A 27,429-nucleotide genomic window follows, 5' to 3' on the forward strand; every position below is an offset into this window, starting at 1 on the left:
TTGTTGTGTTCTCTCTCTCTCTCTCTCTCCCTCTCTCTGTCAATCTGTACAGCACATTTCTTTCAAACTTGATTAAGTCTGCTTATTTATGTTTTTCAGAATATTTTGTTCTATGTGAATATATGACAGTCACAATGGAAATGATGAAGAAGATCTTTTTATTTAAATGGCTGAAGGAAGGTGGTAAAGGCTAAGAAATTGCACAATAGTGACCATTCATGAGGCCGGTTGTTAAAAACATGTCCCTTTAGTAGAAAAGATGCCAAAGAATGGCTTGCATGGCTGCATTGGTACATCATGCCTATGCCATTGATCATCTCTCTGGGCTGACAATATTTGTCCCAAAGCAATAATTTCACACTTAGCCATCACATTACCCAGCACGGAATATTGCTTAGTAAATGCTTGGTCTTGAATGAACTGTTTTCTCTGTAATGGGGAGGGGACAGCGAATACAAAGATGTCTTTCATAGGCTTGTACTTGCCCTAAAAACCAAACGCCTTCCCACTTGAATGTTCCACTGAGCAACCACTGGTTTCAGCCTTTGATTTGTAAGGTTGGTAAGGATTTCCCCATTCATTAAGAGTCAATATTGACAAGCAAGATTTATCTTATATATCTATAGAGAAATAGGGTCAAAACAGCAATACAGGTATGTAAGTGATGCCTACATAACATAAGCCCCTGTTCAAAAAGAAAATCATACCTGTTTTAGACCTTTCAGGAACAGGTTTCAGTGTTGCTTCTTTTTTTCTAATCTTACATCTAATCAGACAGCAGCCTGTAACTTTTCTCATCATTACATATGGCCATTTACAGTTGACAACAACTTTACTCATCATTACATATGGCCATTTACAGTTGACAGCTGTCAACCAGGCAAGTTCACATACGTTGCTTCACAATCACATGGCATGGCAAAAAGTGGGGTGAGAACCCAGGCCAACATGCCATTGATCAGCCTCAGATGAACCACCGCAGCTGGAAACCACCTCACTGAAATAAAGCAGATCCCACACTTGTACATTTCACCCCTGTCTCTCACCATTAAAAACTACCACCACATTCAAATTAAATGGTCTTTTACTTCACTTAGTACTCATAGAGCACTTTTGTTCTGGTACTTACTTCTGATACTAGTGCTTTTCTGCCCTTTCTATTCAAGTTGATTTCCTACAGAAAAAAAAAAAAAAAAAAAAAAGGGAGGGGAAATGGTATTGTGGTATTTAGACCACAAGGAAATCCTGCTCCTTAAGATAGAGAAGTAGGTATATCTCTACTTTAAGCTTGGCCATGCACTGCCTTTAAGTTCAGTGAATGAGAGACCACAGGAGTTAGGAAACAATAGTTATATCACAAAGACATAAGACTTCAGAAATCTATCTAAAATGCCTATTTTCAAAGGCATCTCTAGTTTGAAGTACAGTAGAATAAAGTTGCTGCCAGTACCAAGAACTGAAAGTTGGAAGGCTGTGATGGTCGAGTTTTGTTCTGCGTGTGTGTGTGTGTGTGTGTGTGCGCGTGCACGTGTGTGCACAAATGAACGTACGAGGCAGCATCTTCCCCAGTGTCATTTGTTCACCTCGCACATTTTACATCATTATTGCAGTATTTACGCCTACCTATTCCAAGCAGGTTTTATGAAAGGGATTTTAGCCAAGACACAAATCACTTGCCATTAGTGATTTCTAACCTTTATTACCCCAGCAAGAGATAGGGAACTTTTGAGACACAGTCTAAACATGTCAAAAGGTTGGTTTTCCATTAATACCAGCAGGAGTAGAAAATGACACTGCAGTTGTCCTTGGAACAGAGAAGCTGACAGATTTGCTGAAAGGTTCAGCCATTGTAGGACTTTGTTAAAAACCTAAAGGCAGCAGCATTTCTCTTTGAAGTTCTGAAACATCTTGGAATTCAAAAAGCTCAACAAAGAATAACATGGACAATTGAGTTTTTCAAAATTCATTTTAATTTAGCTTTTAAAATATTATGCCTAGTCATTTAGGGTGTCAAATCATTCAAAGGTACAAAGTAAGTTCATTAAGAATTATCACCGAAGGCACCCAAATAGATTTCCAATTCAAAGGATGTATGCCAAGGTCTAATACGTTTAATTTAAATGCTTTACCTTTCCCCTGGGCATTTCCAACAATTCTTATTGAAAGGCACTTAAGAGAGGGAGGCCCACAGTTCTGAGTATTGTACACTGGCTCTCAAACTGAAGGCCTTTTCCATTCAGAATGTGAAAAATCAGATTCCAGATCACTTGTCCTTTATAATTCCTGTAATCTTTTCTAGTTAAAATTAATATGAGCATTACAGTAAAAACCAACATGCAGGACTAAATTTCCTGGATGTTGGCAGCTATATTATTCTGTATTGGAATACTCAAAAGAGAACTATATAGTGTTTGGGTAGCAGCAACAGGCTGAGTGAATCAGCTGAGACTAACACAGAAACTCACTTCTACAAGATTTGTATAGTTAAACACACTGTACTTTTTCAACATAAATAACAGGTCTCAATTATTATTCCTATAAATCTGATATTTAGGAAATTAACTTGGTTTATTCTTATCCTGATTCCTTATGTGGCTGATAATTTTTTAATGTTTGTCTGATTAACTGCCCAAAAGCATGCTAAAGTTGAACAACAGTAATTTCAAAATGTATGTCAGAGATGTGACTTAGAATGCCAGGTTCTTCTACTCCCTCACTCAATATTTAGCTGCCCTCCTTGAACGCCCCCCCCGAGGAAATAAATAAATAAATAAATAAATAAATAAATAAAGTACTTTGCACATTTAATAAAATGTCATAAAATAACTATCACTTACTGCTTTGTCTCTTTGGTCTGACAATCTACATTATACCCTAAATCTAAATTTGATTGAAAGTTCCAGGCTTCCTTAAGGAGACAGCCCAGTCCTTACTGAACTGGGATGGTCAGATACTCAGAAAAGGAATGAACAAGGCATATATTCTATTGTATCATAAACCCAATCATTGAAAGAAGTAGTGCTTAAAAAAAGGTGTGATTTTTATTTAATTTGCCAATTTAAGTTTAGTATTTGTTTTTCATTCTACAAATCTCATTCATTTTTGCCTTTGCCAACATTACCAAATGAACACATCTCAACAGTGAGGAAAGGAGGTAAAGAAAAGAAAATATTGCCTATACACTCATATAAAAATGAACACATTCCCTAGAAAACAGACTCATTTCTCTCATTCCATAGAGGGAAAAAAATGGCTATAGCAAACATTTCAATTGTATCCGCTCTACGGAAAATTTTAGAAAGACAATGAAACAAGTTAATTTTCAATGCCAGGCTTATAAGAATAATAGCAAAGACCTATGATATCCTCCTTCTAGTATCTATGCCAAAAACAGTTGCTGTTACAATTTGCCACACTTGCCTTAGTTTTTACATAGAGAATGTGTTTGGTTTCACAGGTAATTGGTAGCCTTGAGCACATGTAACTTACAATCACTGAATGAAAAGATTTGCTTTGGTGAATTAAAATGGAACAATTTCTCCAAAATAAAGGGAAAAGGGCAAAAAAAAAAAGTTAAGGGGATTAATAGGCAAGTGTTTCATCTATTTTTGCATTTAATTTGATGTTATGAAAGCTTTAGGCATCTAAAAATATACCCCTTTTATTCTTGTAAGTCTGCAAGATTTGGCTTTTGGAAGAGAAACAGTTTAGGTGGGGGAGGGAATTGTTGAATTCTGTATCTATGTTTAAAAAAGGGGGGGGGTTGACCATAACCCGAGGCCCTAGCTCCTGCAGAGTGCCTGTTGTTATGAAAGCAAGGTGCTCCACACGATCTAATCATAGCACTAAACCTTGTTACAAGCCCTTTTACAGCTCCAATATCTGGGTTACATGGAAACACGCTGGAGAGCCTCCTTGTACTATGAAATAAATGTCATTCTGACTGGCATCCTCTCTTCCAGCAAGTAATTTCCCTCCGCTGATAAATCGATACAGCAAAAACAAATGAGAGCACACAATGGGCACAGTGAGGATTACATTTTTATTCATTTCAGAGCCCCTGCAGCCAAGTTTTTTAAGTACAATAGCAGAAAATGATGCACTTGAGCTAGGAAACAAGAGAGATACATAGAGACATTGAGATAAGAAAAGAAAGACAAAAAAGGAAGAAAGGAAAGAAATAAGAACAAAGAGAAAGCCAAGAGACAGGAGGCAAATGTGTCCCTATCAAACAGTTCAGACACAAACTTCTGTTTGAGAGTAAGATTATTATTTGAATTCTTGTCCAGCTCCTCATAGATATGATCAGAGAAACACATGTACATCTTCTTTTTTACTTCCTTATTGCAGATAATTTGAAAAGGATCTAAGATCTGACTTTTTTCTTTGATTGATTAATTATTGATATCAACATAGGACCCACACGTGACAACTTATCTACAAAACCAACAACTAGAAATGGTAGAAAAGACACAATCGATCTTTATTCATCTCTGGAAGTCCCCTCAAGTCATTTATGTTTTTCATCGTCTTTAAGGCAAAGATGGAAAGGGCAAAACAAAAGAGAAGCAAGAACACAGCGACTATTCACAAGAGTGATGAAAAATTCCCATGCAGATATCTTTTAAGATCGATTTTATTAAGTCCCAAAATAACTGAATGGGTTTTATGTAAAAGGGATATGGTGCATATTTTAAAGTGAAAATTTTAAGACATTTTGTCTTCGGAAGGCAAAATAGAAAAGACTATTTCATGAAAGCTAGAAAACCCCACATTTCCTGTGAAGAAATAGTATTATATTTTCTGTTATTTACTGTGGCATTCAACTCTTCTGAAGGCAACGGAACTAACAATGAGAGAATTATAAAGTCTTATTAATAAGGCTTTATAGATGATATGCTATTGTCAGCCTCAAACTAAAAATTTGGGGGCAAGTTACTCAACTAGCTGTGTCTTCATTTTTAAATCTATAAAAATAAGGACGATGATAATTGTAACTACCTCAGGGTTTTTGAGAGAATTAAGTGAGTATAAGCAAAATGTTTAGAACACTTCCTGATTCAGAGTAAGTGTGTCCATCATCAGCGTCATCATCCTTTGCTTCTCAAGCTACAGTTACTTATTTGGGTCCCACCAACGATTTCCGTCTTGCCTACAGGGTACCAACGTACTCACACATCATCTTGATGTCACTGCACAATACTGAACTCGATGGACTAACGGTCTCCTCTGGCCACAGTTCTTAAATATTCTTTTGTGATATCTCAGAGTCAATATATTCCCTTTGAAGAACAAGTTAGAAAATGTATCACTATATCCAATCCGTAAGTACTGTTTTAATTTTCTCTTTAACTACTAAAGTCTAGAAGACAGTGTGTACGTTTTTCCTCATGACCTGAGCCAAAATTGGCAGTTGGATGCTTAACCCACTGAGCCACCCGGGCACCCCTCCAATGATAATTCTAAGTCAGTGTTTAATATATTATATTCTTAATGCTATTTATGACCTTTCTCCTTTGGGCTTTAATATGATTATTCTTTATAGTTGTAAGAGTTTGGATTAGTATATGTTTATAACTCCTTAGTCATTCATCACTATATGCCATTGGTTCATCCATTTTACTTCTTCAGAACTAAGAAATAGAGGAATAGCTCATACTGGTTCTTTGTCTGTACTACAGACTTTGGTAATGAATGAAAAGAAACAAGAAAATAACACAAGGCATAAGGAATACTGGTGGGTCCTCCTGGCCTTTGCCATCCACTCATTCTCGCATCATCAATAAATAAGAGTGGGTTAAGCCTAAATCAGTGTCTCTTAGTATTTTCTTCACTATCGTCTTCCCCAATGAACATTTTTATAAATTTGTCCCTAATAGCCCACCCATGAAATTTTAATACACCAGATATATTGTATATGTATTATATATATGTTTTTTATAAGAAGGATAAGCCTTTTTTCCTCTCAAGACCAATTTTTACACCTTTATGGCAATATCACCTTTTGAGAATGCATGGGCTAATTCTTGATAGGAAAACAAACAGCTTTCCACTTAGCACCTTGGGTCCAACATAACTAGAGAAGATGAGTTGGAATTCAGTTATAGTTGTGTGCTTGTGTTCTGTTTTATTTTTAGCCAACCATTAAGTACTAATCCATGGCTGTATAATTTATCTTACCCTAAATCCAAAACAGTACTTTGAGGGTGGAAGATATAGAGTAGCTTGTGAAAGATGCCCAAGAAGCTACAAAGCAGTTTAAGGACAAGAAGTAAGAGGGGATGAAGAGGAAAGAGGAATTCTTTCTAATTAAAGCAGCTAGGGAATTAGGTAGGTGGAATGTAATTATCTACATTGGAGTTTGGCCAGGCTTCTGGGTTCTTTTGAGAAAGAAAGAAAAAAAAAAAAAAAAAAGCTCTGTGATCTTTAATGAATAGAGAGGTAGGTCCAAGTTGAACATCTCATCCAAAAAAATGGAATAAGATTTCTAAGTCCTTCTTTCCCGGAACAGAAGTGGCATTCTCCTTTAAGGAATTTGAAGCTACTTCTAAGTCCCTCACTTCCATTTGAAATAATTGTTTCATAAAGCAATAACCTTTGGAAATGGGAGCATTGGAGAAGACAATGACATAGCTCCAGCAATCAATGAAAGAAGAGGCACGATATACAGCTCATAAGAGTCAAATCTGTGGCATTTTGAAATATAAGCTTTTAAGTCACACCAACACATATCTAAAACTGAACAAGTCACTTTACGTTTCTTGGTTACCTGGAGAAGTAATTCATAAAACAGGTTAGTTTTGCTCAAAGTGTACAGACCTTCCCCAATGACTGGGCCGCCAAGGCAGTGTAATGAAAACTGATAACTTTGCCAACTCAGGAAGCCAGAGATGTGTGCCCCATAAATGTAAGCAGACATTATATCCTTCATAATCAGGGTAGAATGAAGATGTGAACTGAATAAATGCTGGAGAAAAATCATAGCTTCTATTAGATGCAAAGATTGAAGTGTTAGACACCTTTAAGCTCAGCTTTCATTTAATTTACCGCTTTCCTTTCTGTAGTCTGAAGGGAGTGAAAAATTCTTCTCTCTAATTTTTTCCCCTTTCATGACTTGACCACGAAGATGAAATCGGGGTACTTTAATTACCATTCAGAGCCAAAGGCTTGCCCTTTGATATGGAAATCCCACTTCTGCGACCGCCTTTTCCCGGCCCCTTCTCCTTCCAGTTGCCCAACAGAATTTTAAGTAGCTTTGTCACCAGCTGATAGTGAAAGCTAACTGTAGCTCTTTCCTGTTAAGTTCTGTTTTAAGTTACACTATGTTTCTTTCACCAAACTGGAAAAGCTGAAAGCAAGAAAAGAGGGGGAGGGAGGGAGGGGGGAAAGAGATAGAGAGAGGGAGACAGGGAGGGAGAGAGAGAGGGAATATGAATGAGAATATGACCGACTCTATCCATTAGAGTTGCTGAATTAGAGTTTCTACCCTGTCAGCATGAAGTGTGGCCCATCCTGCACAAAGCCTCTCACTTTAAACACACACACACAGAGCACAAACCGATGAAAGCTGCCACGTACAGTTACCCCGTTATTGTCATCTGCCTGCTGCATGACTCCAGGCTTTGCTATAATTATTAATTGCACTTGTCAACTGTCATTAATTCCTCTTTAGCATCCCTGTCTTTGAGTAATTAGACAGAACAGCCTCACTGAGCTCATTGTTTAGAGTCCCTTGAAAGAGCCCACTGGGCTTTCTGCAGAGAAAACCATCAGGAATACAATAGAGCACTTCTCAGTTAACCCTTTGGAAGTATGAATGGAAGAGAAATTGCTTTCACAGGTTTGGGTGGCCTGCTTTACTGTGTGGGTACATAAAATCACTGTCAGCTACCTTGTACCTGGAATCACATTTTAAATGTGTCTTTCCTGCAGAGAAGAGGTATTCAAGTTAATTGAAAAGTCAGAAAAAGTCTTTGGGAAAACAAAATTTCCAAACTAGCATCATCAAATTTTTAATCATTTCCTCACTTGATCTTATGCTTTCTATGTTGGAGAAGCCACATTCTTCAGAAATATTTCCCTACATTGATTATATGCCATTTACATATACCATATATATATATATATATATATATATATATATATATATATATATATATATATATATCTCCTGTCAATCTAAAACTTAGAATCTAAATTATAACTTAGAGAAATCAAGTCACAACGTTTTTCCAGGTGACTTTTGATTTCTCTAAGTTATAATTTAGATTCTAAATTTTAGATTGACAGGATTGAAGCTCCAATTTTTATTTAGTCCCTTTTCCCAGCCTCCTACGTAAGGAGTCAATTGACAGTGCTTTTAATTGTACAACTGGTAGCCCTGAATACATTTTTAAATTCTATTTTAAAACCCCTACACTGAAAGTGAAGCCATATTTGGTATTTGGCCCATGGCCTCCAGAAGTTCCCTGAATTTATCCAGGGATAAATTCTGAGCAATAATTCCAAATGAGAATTACTGTGCTATCATTTGAAATCACATAATGCATAAGAAAGCACTGTAAAAACTGTGAAGTGCTATAAAATGTCATATTAGTATTTTATCATTATTGGCCTATAAAACTAAACTCCTTCGATGCTGTTAAATCTGTTTGTAGCTTTAAACTCATTAGTAATTAGAAATATGTCAAGGATAAAGAATATTTAGCCATTTTCTTTTTGTTGTTGTTGTTGTTTTTTGTTTTTTGGGTTTTTTTTAATGATTTTTTATTATATTATGTTAGTCACCATACAGTACATCCCCGGTTTCCGATGTAATAGCCATTTTCTAATAGTAACACTATTAATATCAAAATAGTTATCTGTTATTAGCTTAAGCCACTTATATAGTAAAGCTTCTTGATCTAGCCATTTCACTGAAAAGAAAAATCATAAGAGTTTCTCTTGAAAAAGTTAAGGTCTGCGTAGTTTTTGAAAATAAATGAAAGCAAATATGGTCACTAGGGATCCTTAGAGCTATTTCCTCTATTATCTTGGCTACAGGATTTTTTCAGATACTGGGTGAGTGTATTTTAGCAATAATAACATTTACCACAGTTGAGATATGTGCTCTATATACTTCACATACATCAACTCATCTAATGCTCAAATCTCTATGAAATAGGTAGCATCATCTCAAATTTAGAAATAGGAAAACTATGCAATAGAAGTTAAGGAAGTTGTCTAAGACCGCACAGTTAGTGAAGGGCTGTCAAACTCTGATGAATCCAAAAGCTCTACTCTGAAACACTTTTCTAGACCACCTCTCCAGGAGCTAAGACACTATCCTATTTAGGTTTCCATCCAATAGGTAATAAATCTAGATTTGTGACCGTGTTTCCTAAAGAGCAAAATATATTAATATATTTAAAATACTGTCATAAAAGTGTGACATAAAAATATGCTCGACATCTTGGGAACTTGGCATTCAATACATTCAAAGTGAAACTGGGTGGAGGTGGGGGAGAGAGAGAAAATGAGTCTTGCAAATGTTGGGGATTATTGCAGCTATCCTTGGGCACTGTTATTACTATGTGTAAGTGCTAGGTTAACATAAGAAAAATCTATTTTGATTTCTACACACACACACACACACACACACACACACACACACACACACATTGACTTAGTATTTACTGCATACCTAGTCTAAACTAAGAAGTATGTAAGGCACTGAAGAAGTACAGAAGTATAAATTATGATTCCTAACTAAAAGGAGTTTTCAGACTGACTGAAAAGACAGAATTTTGAGAAACACAATTAACATACTACAAAGTGCTAAATGGAATGCAATCAATGAAATGGATTGAATGAAAGAGCTAGGATCAATGATGTTACAGGAAGGAAAAATGTGACTTATTAAAAGGAAAAACTTTCTTTCTAAGTATCAGGGGTGTCCAGATGAATCAAGCTGATTTGATAAGCAATGAATATCTATCACTAAAAATATTCAAGTTAGGTGATGATCCATAAAGAATGATACAAAGGACTTTCTATGGTGGTTGTGAGGTTGAACCAGCCTAAGTAATACTGTCTAGTGGCATCTCGCATGTCTTAGATTCCATAATTCCATAAAATAAATTCTTAGAAAGGAAGCGAAACTTTATTTTGCATGTTCTTCACAGAGAAGTCATCTTGAAGAAGTCTGGCATTGAATTTGACTCTGAAAGATGAACTGGACATTAAAAAGTGGTGATGAGAGTAAGATAAATAAATAAATTACAAACAATTACAAGCACAAAGACAGGAGTAGAGATAATAAACAGTTATGGGAAAGACAGTGAAAAAGCTCTACCTCACTGACATGAAGAGGAACTTGGGGGAGCAGGGGTGGTGCTGATGAGGTGAGTGGGGGTAGGTAGGAGGTAACAGAATAAAAACTTTCTCAGCAGAAAGCAGACCTCTCAAAAGGTCTGGTCAAGAGGTTTTTCATGGATTTAACTGTAAGAGAAGGAGTTGATTGAGGAGAAAGAACATTATGGATGAAACGTGAACCAGGAGGCAGCTCTGGTTCAGTACTGAGTTGTGTGGGGCTAGGAACCTGGCTTTCACTACTAAACAGGACAGTAGGCAAATTACTTGACCTCCCTCTAGTTCAGTATCCATAATAGGATCGTTATGAAGGTTAAAAGAGTTAACCTATGGAAGGCATTCAGAAAAGTACCTGGCACATAGAGTACTCTATAAATGTTAGTTATGATTATTAATTACAATACACTTATTGCTAACCAATATGTTTTAATTTATGCCCAACTGACACAAAAATTATGATAAAGGAAAAGAGAGATGATTTAGTATGATATACTTTCCTAAGACAGTCGCTGCAAAGAGGAATAAACTTCCTTGAGATGCAGTGATTTTTTAAAAAATTATTATTTAAAGTATTTATGAAGAGGTGCCTGGGTGGCTCAGTCAGTTGAGCATCCAATTCTTGATTTCAGTTTGAGTCATGGGATCAAGCCCCACATCAGACTCTGTGCTCAGTAGGGAGTCTGCTTCAAGATTCTCTCTCTCCCTCTTCCTCTGCTCCTCCCCCAGCTCATGCCCACTCTCTCTCAAATAAATAAATAAAATATTTTAAATAAATAAATAGATAAAAACATAAACAAAGTATTTATGAGAAGTAGGAAAAATTATCATAATGTTGTAAGGAAGCTTTCTGCCATGAATGGAAAATTGGATTACATGCCTCTTAGTTCCCTTTTCATTCTAAAGTGCTAATTGATTAACAGTAAATCTAGCAAGTTAATAAAGAATCCATATTTTTTAATCTTTGGAGAGAAATGAAATTTAAGTAATAATTTCCCTCAACTTTCGGCTGATGGAGTAATATAATATTAGGAGAGTAAGCTCTAGAACAAGACTGCCTAGATGCAAATCCAGGTGGTGTCATTTAATTCTCTTACATAAGCATGGGCAGCTTTCTAAATTTTCCCATACCTCAGTTTCCCCAAATATAAAATTGAGATAATAGAACTTACAGGATTGTTCTGAGGAGTGAATTAGTTGATACATGTAAGCTGCTTATAAATTTCTTATGAGTGTTCAAGATATGGTAACTATATCCTTGTCATTGAGATTTAACATGTAGAGTGGGGAAGAATAGGAAATACTAAATTTTAGAGAAAAAATCAACTACTGTATATCTAAAACAAGAGTACGTTTTGTAACTTTCTTTTTATGCCTTACTAGTCTACTCACCCTTTGTAATGCTTAAATAAATATGACTGAAATTTTTAGCAAAAAAGTTAGCTGAAGGAGATCCAAAAGTACAAACTTACAGTTATAAAATAAATAAATCATTAAAATGTACAGCATGGTGACTATAGTTAACAATATTTTATTCTATATTTGAAAGTTGCTAAGATAGATCTTAAAAGTCCTTACCACAAAAATAAAATATTTGTAACTACATATGGGGACTGACATAACTAGACTTATTGTGGTAATCATTCTGCAATATATCCATTTATCAAATCATTGTTGTACAACTGAAATTAATATAATGTTATATGTCAGTTATACCTCAATTAAAAAATAAAAACATACTTAATGCAATGACAATGTCTACTCATTATAATACCATATTTAACAAGAAGAAAGAAAGAGAGAAAGAAAGAAAAGAATAGAAAAGAAAAAGAAAAAAGCAGTTAGCTGATGGACTTAGCCTGACCAGTTCTGGAGTACATGAACTATAAATGACTATATAGTGAAGTATCATTCAGTCAAATTTATATTACTTAGATCTGCCATGGCTACCAACACCCATGCTCAGGAAATACATTTACCCAGTTTCTATGGGGGAACTTATATTACATTTTATTTTTGGTCTTTTGAACTACAATATACCCTACTCTTCCCCAAAACCCATACCATAATATATACCAGAGAAATAAACACGCTAAATATTGACATTCCCTCTATAGGGAAAAAAAAATCAATGCCATCTTACTATTTATCAAATTAGACAAGACTATGTATGCATAATTTCCTCAGATTGAATTTAACAATCTGAAATGTACAGATTGGCATGTCACTATTGCCTTAATATTTCTGAGCCAAATAGAACTGCACAGTTTTTCACCTGCACCGTTAATCATGCTATCTCAATTCTCTCCTCATTTCCACCATTCAAGACCCACTCAGATATCGTGGTCTTACCTATGCCTTTCTGAATTCCCACTTCTTCTCCACAGGCTTCATCCCCTGCCCATGAAACCTCTTCCTTCTGATACATGAAGTACAACAGAGAACATCAATTAAAAGTCAGTTATACAATGCACAGGTATCAGCAGATGAAAATAGATGAACTACTCAGGGGCAGCATAACTATAACTGGTAAGAGGAGTCAGACATCTCTCCCAAGTAGTTTTATAGAATGGATATGGTAGGTTGCAATGAAAGATTTCCACAGCACAATTCTTGGTAGTCATAATGCATTTTATGGAGCTCTTTCTTACAGCAACATTCAGTCTGGCTGGGTCTATGACACCATATTAACGCAGACGTCATAAAGGCCACTTCCTTGGGGTTATTACAAGGTATTCAGGGATGCACCTCTGCATCTCCTGCTTCGTACAGAAATAGATTTCATAGCACCTCAAAATACCTGTATATCCCTCAAACCATGTTCCCTAAGTATTGCTTGTTGTCATCGGGTTTCTCTGAGACGCTGTGGGGCAACAAATTTGAAATTGCTGTCTCTGAAAGAAGTGGAGTTCAGATACTCTACATGGCCAAAGACTAATCAAAGGCCTATGATTAAACTAGTTTTAAGCTGACCCCCATCTTGAGAAAACCGGCATGCCTAGCAAAGACCACGTCTGGATGCAAAGTACTCAGAGGTGAGCTATTAACCTATGCATCCTGCCTTTCAACAGAGGAACTGACATACTCTTGCCATCTACATGCCCACCTACACCCCAGGACTTTCTAGTGCTTTTGAGGCCCAGGATCTCATTTTTCTTAGAGTTGTGTCCTCTGCAGCAACCAGCATCATGCTTGGCATATTATGGTATAGCTGTCACATGGAGATGCCTCCTGCTTCCTGCTTTTCCATCCAACTCGTTACACAACTTCTGACAAAGTACTGGAATGGATAAATGGTAGGCACACCCAAGATGGGTTCACCATCAACAAACTGGGCATGCATCCCATGCTGCCTCCAAACTGTCTCATAAAGAAATTACTAAAAAGAAGATGAACCAATATAGAATGTGTTGAACTTTATTTCTGTCCATTTTAAGTAATTTTGTTCAAGGAGAATTGAAAGCAGATGGTTAAAATCAAGAAAATAGACTAAAACCCTAGTTAATGAACGTCTTGGAGATGGCTGTGCATGTATTTAGTATATGTTTAACTAAGATAAGCTTGCTAAGCAATATTTATATGTGTGGCATTTCTACTTTCTCAGTGCTACTGTTTTGAAACTAGTGCTTCCTCAAAGAAATTTTAAATCAGATTTCACCTCTGGTCACATTCCTGCACACTTGTACTTTCTAATAGTTATGCAGCCTTAATCCTCTTGAAATTTTAGATCATAATTCCAAGAGTTATTAGGTTGGAAAACAGCTTCTGGGCAAGTGATGTTATTCAAAAAACTTTTTATACCAGAAATAATAGTTGGATTATTTCTGCCTCACAGATAGTCTCGAGGTCTGATTTTTAATATAATTTTGACATGAGTGTTCCTTCCTTTTAAATAACAATACTTTCGAAACAAAAGGGAAAGTTGGGGGAATAAATAAAGAAAATACAATGGTTTGTTGATAAATCCGAAGGTTAAAATTAACTTTGACCTTCCTTTTCTATTCAGTTTACGCTATTCTTCTGTATTCCCAATGACATTTAATAAACACTTTAATATTAGCTGTTTAAGGGCATATCAACATCTTGAGTTCTATTAAGTCTCTATAGGTGTTATTCCTTTTTAAAACTGTTAGTCATAACGTACACATTTTCTTTTAAAAACACATTATTTACTTTTGAAAAGTTATCCTATTCCAAAAATTAAAACATTGGTTTATGCTTTGCATCAGTACAGATAAAGTTTAAAAATAGAAAAAGTGGTCATGCACCAAAGTTCACTTATTTAAGTATCCATCTGAGGTGTGCTGGTAATGGAAGAACATAAAAATTCATTTTATAAAAGTTTCCTTCAATCAAAAAAAGACAAGCTCATTTGAAAAATCAATGAAAATATATTTTACTTTATTTTCATAAATTACTTCATTATGGATTTAATATTCACTTTTTTACTGAGGTTTTCAGTTATAAAAGTGAGAATAAAGGGGGACATGCAGGAGGACTTTAACAAATCCGACTGTAGGCACATCCGTAAACGCATGGACGTGAATTAGGCTTACAAGAATGAGGTAAAAAAAAAAAAAAAAAAGTGACTATAGAAACCCTAGAACATACTGAAAGATTTAAATTATACTTTTCAAAAGGTAAATATCTTAATAAGGAATAATATCTATTATCCATTATCTAAGATCTAGAATTTTTCAAAGGATTCTAAAAATCGTATTTCTGGGGTATTCTCGGTGTTAGTGGGACCAAGTGGAATTCACATAAAGGCAAAAGTTGGCACAACATGAAGAATTAGCCAATGGCCTGAGACAGGCCAAATCTGAAGCTACCCTACCATTGGGATTTTATGAGTAAACACTGGATAAACTTGTTGGCAGTGTTATGGCATTTTATCCTAGCCATGTAGACTGTAGTTTAATGTATTACAAATTCTGAAAAACATTTTGTTCCTCTTGATGTTTTCCTAATCCAAAAATCAGAACAAAGAATTTAGACATGTTTATATAGCAATCTATGTATACAGAAAATGCTCTCATTCAAAAAACTATGTATAAAGTACTAAAGCAATCTCTATCAAAATTCCAATGACATTTCTCACAGAAATAGAAAAACAATCCTAAAATTCGTATGGAACCACAGAAGAACCTGAATAGTCAAAGCAATACTGTGAACAAAGAGCAAAGCTGATGATGTCACACCTTCCTGATTCCAAACTATACTATGAAGCTACAGTAATCAAAACAGTATGGTACTAGCATAAAAATAGACACATAGACCAATGGAACTGAACTGAGATCCTACAAATAAACCCCAGTATATAGGGGTTTATACAATATGCAACTAATATTTGACAAGGAAGCCAAAAATACTCAATGGGGAAAGGATAGTCTCTTCAATAAAAGATGCCTGGAAAGCTGGATAACCACAAGCAGAAGAATGAAATTGGACCCCTATCTTACACCATTCACAAAAATTAACAGAAAATTCATAAAGACTTGACCATGCAACCTGAAACTGTAAAACTCCAAGAGGAAAACATAAGGGGAAAGCTCCTTGACACATGAATTATGACACCGATGCTTACAGTTAAAAAATATGTATTTTTTCTTTAAAATAAAAGCAATATGTTTATTAAAGAAAGGCAACTAACACAAGCAATAAAAAAGGTGAAATTAAAAAAAATATCAGTCATAGTCTTTTAATCCAGGTATAGCCTTTCAGCATTTTGCATATGTTCTTCCAGAATTTTTGTTTTATGCATGCTACACACCTCTGTGTGTGTGTATGTGTGTGTGTGTGTGTGTGTGCGTGTGTGTGCGTGTGTGTGCAACCACATATCCAATCAATAAATATTTCTTAAGTGTTTGCCATTACCCAGGTTCTGATTTCCCATGTCATTACATCATTTTTAAATGAAATTAATATTCCATCACATACAAACACAATTTTTTAAACACAGAGCCCATTTTTTAATATATCAGTTGTTTTCAATTTCATGTTACTATAAACACCATATATGAAACATTAGCTAAATTCCTAGAAGCACAAACATCAACATTAACAGATTTTTTTTCTTCCTTTTTTTTTTTCTTTTTTAAGTAGGCTCCAACACAGGGCTTGAACCCATGACACTAAGATCAAGACCTGAGCTGAGATCAAGAGTTGGACGCTTAACTGACTGAGCCACCCAGGTGCCCCAACATTAACAGATTTTAATGTGTACTGTGAAATGAATCTTTGGTGCAGGGATACAGTTGGTTCCATCAGTCAAGGACAGGCCTCAATCAAGGACAGGCCTAATCCCACTGCAATATCTTCATTGGTTATTATGTCATTTTTTTATCTTTTCTAATTTGCTAAATGAACTAAGATCTCACAGTTGATTTGCATTTCTTGAATCATAAAAATCGGTATGTTTGACCCCCAACAGTAACTGAATATTCAAATTATTTTTTCTACTTTTCTATTAATTTGTTAGCAGTTTAAAATATATTTATTTACATACATTGAATATATAAAATTGCCAATAGTCAGTTTTAATGAAAATGGTACTTTGTATCAAAAACTTAGTATACTACAAACATATTTCTCAGTTCCTCATTCGTTTGTCAGTCTTAGCATTGAAGATGCAAAAAACTTTTATGTTTATGTGATCAAACCTAACAATATTTTTCCTTTGTGATTTCTGTCTTTGGTATAATGCTTAAAAATAACTTCTAACCCTCCCCCCACTTACATAAATATTCACCAACACTATCTCTTAATACTCTTACAGTGTCTTTTATTAAAAATGTAAATCTATAATCCTTCTAGAATTTATATTGGTAATGGCATAGGAATTGAATTTAACTTTTTTCTAAATAGTTAAGAAAATTGTCCTTAAACCATACCTAAAATGACACTTATATCAAAAAGCTTTAAGAGGGAAGGAAATTCCCTATTTACAAACGTCATGTTTGTATTATGTTATATTATGTCATGTCATGTCATATTATATTTTGAAAACACCAATTATTCACTATAAAATGTTTAATTCTCTAAAAGATGCCTAGATACATACATCATATAGGAAAATAACATCATGGTTCATAATTACTTTAAAAATTAGGAAATATTTATTACATTTTATAATGAATCTCAGCAGTTCAACTTCACTAATTGATGCAAATTGTATTTTCATTTACAGAATGTGACCATGGGCAAGACTTCTTCCATTGAGAAGATGTATAACCTAATTATGAAAAAGTTCTATGGAGACAGTTTGGGTTCAAGGTTTTTTCTCAAATTAAATTATTATTGTTAGAACTGCTTTGTTGCTTAGCGTTCTAAAGAAAGACACAAAAATAAGCAATTGCTTGCTCACATACATCATTTTAGAAATTTTTGGTCAACAGTTTATACGTTATTTTATTTGGAAGGAAAAATTCTCTTAATTACAAACAATTGCTGAATAAGAGAACAATGCTTGATTGTTACTAAATTATGAGGACATATATTATCATCTGACTTTAAAAAGTAATATAGTCTAATTTTCCTATAACTTTTGAGTGATTCTCATTCAATATTCCTTATCAATCAAGAAGTGGAAAGCTATAGCCAAAGGAACTATACATAAATCATTATTTTCTGCTAGTGTTTTAGGGCTGTTTCAGAAGTACACCAGCATTATCTACTCAAACAGCAATATCTTGTTCCAAGACCAGTACAATGGAGTATCTCTACGTGACTGCATTATGTTACTTAAATTGATGTACATTTTGAAATGAACTCTGCAATTCAAATTATGCTAATAAAATTCCTCCAGTGCGTATGTACATACGTTTGAAACATCCAGAAAATAAGCTTAATAACTTTATGCAAAGCTATTCAGATGGATATTAGATATTTGTAGGTAGAACATGCAGATGAAATAGTATAATCAGGCATTTAAACAAATAATTTTGAGTTAAGGAAAAAATTATAGAAGAACGGTGCCATTAGATTTAAACAGGCTGTTAGCAGGCTTTTCATGGTGTTTTTACTTACAACATATCATTATCTTGAGAAAACTAAGTTAAAAGTTTATCAAAATGGAGACATTCAAGAGCTCGAGGTGCAACAATGAAATACGATCTACAGGGATTTGAAAAGTGTTATGAAAAAGAATAAGATACAGAAATGTGATGCTGATCAGGAGAAATATGCCCACATGATGAGTTATTAATTAATAAACAAGGGATTCAAACCAAAGGCCAGCCTTGAATCAGTTCTACCACGTGGTACTATAGAACTGTGGATGGGGTTGCGGACCATGGACAGTTAGTTGTGCAAGTAAGTAGTATCATAAGCCCTGTATTTATAGAACTGTAAAAATCAGTTCCACCTTCTTCTTTTTCTTTTTCTTTTTTAAATAATAACCAATGTTTTGATTTCAGAGGGTCACTGGATTTTCCTATGACCTTTCAGTCTTCTTAATTACTATGTGTTCAGAGTAATGCACATTTTTATCCACAGGTGGCAGACCTTTTCAAAATCAACTTCAATCACATTCAGTAGTTTGTTTTGGTGGTGGTTTTTGTCGTCGTCATTTTTTTTTTTCCCCTTCAACTGCCACCTACATTAAAATGTAAGAGTGCAGTGCTCAGAGTTCTCATTAATGTTGTACAATTTAGATGATAGATTTGTCAACAAAGTGGCTCATTCTCAAAGGCCAGTGAACCCTGTCGGGATAAATGCCTTAAAAATTGTATATTGCAGAGTAATCTTTAATTATAAAGAACTCACTTGACAATTTGCAATATATTGGGATTATTTTCCTTTTTCAAGCAATAAAGAGTTTTACTATCTAGATTAGAGTGACCGAGGGAAAAAAGTGATTGGATTTGATAAATAGTTAAAGCAAAGAGCTTGCTTATTTGCAAGTAAAAGAGAAAGGTGACCAAAAGGCGTGTACAAATAACATTAGGATCACAAATTATTAACTAGCTAAATGGTTAAAGCAAATAACTATAAATGCAGTGACATTTTAAAATAATGTTAATACAGAAGGAGATAAGCAAAGCAAAAATAACTGCGATCAATGGTATAACTAACCACTACCCTCAATTTACCTCTAAAAAATCCTGGATTCACAATACCTATGTAAGTTATTTATTTTTGTTGTATTATTTTTGGTCAATGGAATATAAAATCTGATATTCAATGAAGCCTTTTTGGGGTGATTGTTGATATGTGCAAAAGGATATTTTAACATTACAATGTGTTTATATATATATATATATATATATATATATATATATATATATAAAATAACCATAATTTTATAGTTTGAAAACATTTTGCTTCTATTCAATCTTAATCCTTCATTACATTTCTTAGAACAAGTACTAGAAAGAATAAACGCTTATTTTACTATCCTATTATTCTTCATTTCCAATTCTTCCCAAACATCTTAAATGATTTTACGTAATTTCAAAGATGTATCAGTTTACTATTTGCACCCATATTTTTCCCTCCTAAAATGTAATGCACCACTAAAGAAATAAGTAAAATCTATCATAACTATTTTCTGTATTATTTTAACACTTAATTACTATGATTAAATGTAATCAATAAATAATATTTACAGCTTAGAAGTAGCAAGAAAGCACATGCCTACATAACCACCATATAGGACATTACTGGCACTCTCCCTTAGATCCAAAGTTCCCCCTCACCCAAATACTTCCTCCCTCAGCTCAGCTTCTTTACTTGTTCTTAGAAGTTAGGATTCCTGCCTCTTGTAATAGTATTTCTTTGCTTTTCAATATTTCAATATTTCTTTGCTTTTCAATACTTCATTGACTACTCTATAAATTTCCATCTTGATGATAATTATTTCCAATTTTTGGCAAATACAAATATTTCTCATGTGAACATTCTTATACATGTTTCCTGGTACACCTGTACATATTTCTTTGGAATATCGATCTAGGATTGCTATGCTTGAGCAGGGGATATAAATTTCAACTTTATTAGGTATTACACCCAAAAGTGGTTGCTCCAATTGATAACCCAACCAGCACTGATTAAATGGCTGTTACTCTGCATTCTTGGCAATGCTTTGACCTGCTAGCTATTTTAGTTTTTCCCGTTCTGAAGCACATATAGCGGGATCTCATTATAAGCTTAACTTGTATTTCCTTGAATACTACTGATATTAAGCACTTTTTAATATGTTTGGATATTTGGACATACTATTGGCCATTTGGATTTCTTCTTTTGCCCATTTTCCTATTAGATTGTAGGAATCATTACGCTGATTTATAGTTTTCAAAAATCTATTCTGGAAACCATCTTTGTCAATGATGTCTTGCAAATTTATTCTACTACGCCATGTCCTGTCTTTTCTCTCTTTTTATGGTGCTTTCTGATAAACAATAAAATAATGTAGCCCCTAACGTAAAGGATGAACTCTGAGTAATAATGATGTGTCAGTTATAAATTGTGAAAAAAAAAAAAAAGTACCATTTTGGTAGGATATGTTAATAAAAGAGGGTATTAGAGATACTACATATTTCTAATTATTAAACATGAGGTAAGAGCACCTGGGTGGCTCAGTCGGTTAAGCTCAAGTCATGATCCCAGGATCCTGGGATCAAGCCCACCATGGGGTTCCCTGCTCAGCAGGGAGCCTGCTTCTCCCTCTCCCTCTACCCCTCCCCCAGCTTGTGTGCTCTCCCTCTCTCTAATAAATAAATAAAATCTTAAAAAAAAAAAAACCCGTGAGGTAAAAAGTGATGCTGATATATAGAAATACAGTTGATGTCTTATATTATATGCATCAAACTTGCTAAACACTCTTTAATTCATTTTATCTGCCAAGATGACATTTGGTTGTTTCTTTTCCAATAATAACTCTTATTTCTTTATCTTGCCTTACTACATTGGCTAGCATCTCCAGAAAAAAATGTTAAATAGCAGGAGTGATAGAAAATATCCTTAGGGGCGCCTGGGTGGCACAGCGGTTAAGCGTCTGCCTTCGGCTCAGGGCGTGATCCCGGCGTTCCGGGATCGAGCCCCACATCAGGCTCCTCCGCTATGAGCCTGCTTCTTCCTCTCCCACTCCCCCTGCTTGTGTTCCCTCTCTCGCTGGCTGTCTCTCTCTGTCAAATAAATAAATAAAATCTTAAAAAAAAAAAAAAAAAAAAAAAAAAAAAAAAAAAAGAAAAAGAAAATATCCTTGTCTTGTTCTTGATCACAAAAGGAAAGCTTCCAACATTTACTATTATACTTTATATTTGCTATAGGTATTTTACATCACATTAAGGAAATGCTTTCCTATTTTTGGTTTCCTAAAACTTTTTAAAAATCAGAAATAGATGTTGAATGTTATTAAATGCTTTTTTGTATTAACTGAAATATTCATATGAGACTTTTCTTTAATCTGTAATATACAGATTGATGTTTTTTTTTTTTTTTACATGTTAGCAAACCTAGAATTTCTGTAATAAACCAACATGGTCATGATTAATGATCCTTTTTATATATTGCTGAATTTGGTTTGGTAATATTTGGTTGATGGTTTTTCCATTTATATTCATGAGAGGAATTTGCCTATAAATGTACTTTTTCATATCATACTTGTCAAGTTTGGTATCAAGGTTATATAACCTTTATAAAGTAAGCTTAGGATTATCACATCTTCTTTATGAAAAAGACTTATGTAAAATTAGACTTATTTCTTCCTTGAATTTAATCTGTGAAGCTACGTGGGTCTAGAATTTTCCTTATAGGCAGATTTTTGATTACTGAATTAAATGGCTTTAATGGTTACAGAAATATTCAGATTCTCCCTTTTTGAGTAAATTTTGCTACATTGTGTTTTTCTAGGAATTTGACCATTCATCCTATTCATATTTACCAATGTGACGTTGGTAACATAAAGTTCATAATATTCATTACTGTCTGTTTAATATTTACACATCTGTCATGATGTAGCCTTTGTCATTCTTGATGTTTGTTATTTGCCCTTTATCACTTGCTCTCTTGTTTGGTCTCATCAGAGGACTGGAAAATTTATTCATCTTTTGCAACAATCAATTTTTGGCTTTCTTGGTCCTCTCCATATGACTATTTCCCACTTTGTTATTATGCTCTTGCTTTAATTGACTTCTTGATTTTATTATTTTGAGTTTATTTTGTTTTCGTTTTTGCCTTTTTGAAATACCTTCTTATTTTCACTCTTCTTTCCTAGTACATTTATTTAAAATATAATTTTCCCAGGAAGTACTTCTTATAGGCATTCTATAATTGTTACATGTAAGAAGTTCAATTTGTTTAGTTTAAAATCTTTAAAATTACTAGTGTGATTTCTTTGGAATTTTGAAACTTATTTCTAGCTATATATATTTTTTTAATTTATTTGCAACTTGATTTTTAGTGAAGCTGGTATGATTCCAATTCTTTGAAAATGGTTGAGACCTATTTTATGACTCTGCATACAGTCAATTTTTGTAATTTTTCCATGTCTTCTTCAAAATAATGTGAGCTTTGCAGTTGTATGCAAGGTTCTGTATATGTCTGAGATCAAGTTTCTTAATCTTGTCTTTCACCTCTGTATCCTTACTGATTTTTTCTGTCTACTTCATTCCTTCAATTACTAAAAGAAGTGGGTTAAAACGCTATTGTGGGTTTGCTTATTTCTCCTTGCTGCTTTGGCAATTTGTCCTTAATATATTTTGAGATTATGTTATTATAGGTGTTCAGATTTTAAAATATTTTATCTTCCTATTGAATTGAAACTTCAGTTATTTACAAAGTGACTCTATTTCTAGTAATGGTTTGGGCTTTAAAGTCTATTTTGTTTAATCAGTGTAGTTACACCAGTGTCCATGTGATACATATTTGCAGGGTACAGTGTCTTCTACTATTATTTACATTTTACACATGAGGAATCAGTGGTTAAGGAACATACCCAACAGTAGACAGTCATTAAGTGGTACCATCAGGAACTGAACTCAAACAATGTATCTCCAAAGTCTATGCCTCTCAACATTACAGTTCTCTTATAAATTCCAAAGAGTAAAGTCAGCTTAGGTTCGGGAGGAAATGTTCTCACTCTAATTTCTGCAGAGAATTTCTGATGAATTGCTCTCTAATTTGATTTTTCATTTAGCTTTGAGTTAAATTCTCATTCCTTTAATAGTCTCTTAACATTATAAATTTTAAAATTCTTTACCACACACAAAAAGAAACATTCTTAATCTAGAACTGCAATACTCAACCTCTTTCACTCACACACAAGAAGGAGAAATCTTTAAAATTTTGCTCTTTGCCTTTGAAATAGGCATGATTACCAACAACCTTCATGTGCTTGTCCCATGTCACTGAACTGTAACATAGTATTTCAATCTGCCCTAACCTAAAAGAGGCAACTGGCTGCAATGTGATCAAGATTTCTGAGTGATTGTTTGGCTCTACTGAGAAGGAAAGCTTATTGCAAAAAAGGATGGGTGCTAAGCTGATTCATTTCTTCTTGAATAGACATATTTCATATTTTTAACAGGAACACTAAGCAACTTAGGTAAACCTTTTGCAATCCCATACTTCTTATATTTTCAAATTTTAGTATGAAATCATATTTATTATTTTAAAACTTGTGAAGGGTGCCTGGGTGGCTCAGTCTGCCTTTGGCTCAGGTCATGATCCCGGGGTCCTGGGATCGAGTCCCACATGGGGAATTCCTTGCTCAGCAGGGAGTCTACTTCTCCCTCTAGCCCTTCCTCCTGCTCCTGATCACTCTCTCTCTCAAATAAATAAACAAAATCTTTAAAAAATAAATAAAAGTAAATAAATAAATAAATAATTGTGTAAACTAGGAAGAAAATTAAAACTGGTCATGATTCCATGATCTAGAGCTAATATTTGATATATTAATTTTCAGGTATTTTTCCTGTTGATTTTTATGTATTTGTAATATATATTTATAAGTGAGTGTATATGTGTGTGTGCATGTATATGTGTACACACAAATTTAAAGATACAATGTATCTTTAGTGTGGATTCTGACTTTTTTAATTTAATATTACATTATGCATAATTTCATGTGAATTTAAAAATTCTTTAAAAATATTTTATCGACTGTATAATACAAACATACTAAATTTATCCAACTACTGCTCCATTACTGGACAATTTAGTCAATTTCAAATTCTTCCCATTATAAATATATGAAAATGAACAAATATATTTATATCAATTTTGTCTCTTTCTTTAATTATTTCATTAAGTCAGATTCCTGGAAGTGAAACTGCCAAATACTGTTAATTGAGTCCTCAGTCTCTTATTATTCCACTGTAATAACTTCCCCAGATTTATCTCCCAGAATAAAAACTGCATTTTCCAGCCTTTTTAAGAATGGCATTGCTGTATGACTATATTCTAGCCAATGGAATGTAAATGGAAGTGGTGTGAACACCTTTTAGAAGATTTCCTTAAAGGGAGGGAGCATGATCTTCTCCTAGTAATATTTCCTTCTTGTTGTTGGCACATGGACATGATGACTGAAATATCAATTCTGGATATTCTGAAACACTAGGTAAAAGTCACGTGTTCAGAGTAACAGAGCAAGAGGAAGGATCTGGGTCCCTGATGACTGTGGAACCACCCAACCAGCACTAAACTGCTTACACAGACTTTACAAAGAGAAAATGTAAATTTCAATCTTTTTAAAAACTATTTTGGATTACTTGTAACCAAATGTTTTCCAAACTAGTGGAGTGGAAATGTTGCATAGAATGCTTTGGAAACATTTAAGGCTCATACCAGAGATGGCCAAATCCCTTCCTGGAAAGCTGAACAAATATAACCCTATTCCAACAGTATTGAAAGCAACCGTCTCCCCACATTCTTGTTACAACATTATTCCAAAGTGCTTTTTACTGGTGAGATAGTAACCATAACCCTGCATTTCTTCTATTAGTATTTTGTATTAGAATCGCATTCCTCATTGATTATTTGTGCTTACATTTTATCTTTTTAATTAAGATATTAGTGCCTTCTTATAATAACAGCTCTTTACATGTGATGTTAGCCATATTCATTAGAAGTAGCCCCAGATTTACATTTGCCTTTTAATTGTATCGATATTGGTGTTTTCACTTGTAAAACTATAGAAGTTTCATATTTGCAATAATCCATTTGTGACTTATTCCACTTCTGTTAACATAAAAATCCATTATTCACAATGCTTTCTTCCATATTTTATCATTTCATTTGTCTGTGAATATATGAAGTCCTACTTATAAATACTTTAAGGATATAATTTAAACAATTTTTAAAGAAGGTAACTACGATTGATTCTAAAGGTTTTCACAAACAAACGTGCATCTCGAAGTTCTGCAGGATGGACATAAGACTTTAAGAGTGGATTTGTGAATAAATAAGTTTTAGTTCACTATTCAAAAAGACCATTTTTCCATAATTCTTTTTAGGAATAAACAGAAAGAATTCCTTTTCCATCTTACTAGTGACAAACTTCTAAACAAAGGATCCCTTACCTCCAGCCTCTTCTGCTGTCACTCACATGATAGTTAGTCAACCACCGGAATATAAAAGGATTTTCAAGTCTAGGTCTGTGGTCAAACTTTCAGTTCCTGTTCCCAGAGTATAACTTTTTTGAAAAGACAAACAAGCTTTTCACAAATGCACTCACAGACAGATGCCCACTAAATATTTCTGCTAAGCAAATTGGAAAATATCTGTTTGGCTTAAGCAACACTGCATTTTTGTATGTGTTTACGAAAACATACCCCCGGGGTACTTAATAGCCTATGGAAGTTTTCGTAAAATGTGTGACCTACCTATTGTGACCCAAAATAGTTCTTTTGCAACAACAACAAAAAAGCAGGAACAAATGTTTTAAAAAACATTTTTCATTAGAGAAAAAAAGCTTCTAAAACTTCAAGAGAAGTGTATCTCATTAAGAAAACGAAAATAAAAGAAATGTTGCTATCATCTGCCAGTTTAGAGACATTACCTTTATAATGAGTTTTCAAATTATAATTACAAATCCAGTTGTCATCTGAATATAAAAGACTATATGTACTATAGTTTAATATGCATGTTATATATTTAACTTATAAATTAAAAATAAGAAAAGGCATATAAACTTTCATTTTTGTAAAGCAGCAAATATAGTAATCGATTTTACAAAGGTGTGTATTATGTATTTTATGAATATACCTTTTTCCTACCCAGTGCAGTGCCAAAATTCTCTGTTCAGCTTTCAGAATCTTGTAAACAGATTCACACAGGAATTGTGTCATCAGCAAGAGGAATGCTAGAAAAAATAAAAGTGGACCATTAACAGTGCATTGTTCCATTTTAGTAAATGTATCAACAGAGAACTTTAGGAAGCAGGAGATGTCCAGAGTTTATTTCCAAGGTTTTCAAAATAAATTTCTATATGTAAATTTACATAAATGCACATAAAATATATATAAATATAATAAAGTTATTGTTTATGGGAAAAGAGGCATTAATTTGACACTTTAATGCTACCAGAATTAATCTAAAAACATATACACATATAAATTACATTACATGCATATATGCATATGTATTAATCCCCTCAGAAGTTGTTTATTTTCTCTAATTTTCATGTAAACATCCTGCAGATGCTTTAGGAAAGGCAACATTAAGATAAATTCTTAGTTCTTGGAATGATTTATGAGAGATCTTCAGGTGTTCTCACAGTTCCTTTTCTTGATTCCATTCAAACGTGTAACAGCAACGGTCAGCATGGTAACTGCTTAGTGGGAGTCATTCCGCAATCTCTACATTCACATTTCTTGCTATATGTCTCTAGGACTGTGCTGCCTAGCTCGACTTCAGAAATACTGCTCTTGCCACTTTCATGAGTGAATACAAGCTCTGGCTTGGTCACCCGTTTCCCCAGGCTGGACAGAAACGGCCTCTGCTACTCAGCTGAAATTCCTAAGAATCAGACTTCTGAAAGCAGGGAACCCATATATGGTGGTATAGCCACAGCCTTGGTCCCAGCTCATTTTCTCAGTATTAGTTCAATTCAGGGAGATCTGAGTAATGCTTCAGTGTCCA

The 27,429-nt window shown here is 34.1% G+C and overlaps 1 protein-coding gene across 28 annotated transcripts in view; it reads right to left on the reverse strand.

The window, feature by feature from the left end:
- The window catches only part of SOX5 (SRY-box transcription factor 5), a 964,448-nt gene that overhangs the window by 676,593 nt on the left and 260,426 nt on the right, over positions 1–27,429 (reverse strand). For 24 of the 28 annotated variants that reach the window (XM_048216852.2, XM_044385168.3, XM_057303269.1 and 21 more), the window contains one exon: positions 26,554–26,650. In XM_048216852.2, coding sequence (XP_048072809.1) covers positions 26,554–26,636 — 83 coding nt within the window. In that variant the 5' untranslated portion in view covers positions 26,637–26,650. Of the gene's footprint in view, positions 1–12,699; positions 12,767–26,553; positions 26,651–27,429 lie in introns of those variants that run through there. The other 4 variants (XM_057303273.1, XM_057303272.1, XM_026502274.4 and 1 more) reach the window with 2 other exon arrangements.

Source organism: Ursus arctos, unplaced genomic scaffold (assembly GCF_023065955.2).
Source record: "Ursus arctos isolate Adak ecotype North America unplaced genomic scaffold, UrsArc2.0 scaffold_26, whole genome shotgun sequence".
Classification (NCBI taxonomy): Eukaryota; Metazoa; Chordata; class Mammalia; order Carnivora; family Ursidae; genus Ursus; species Ursus arctos.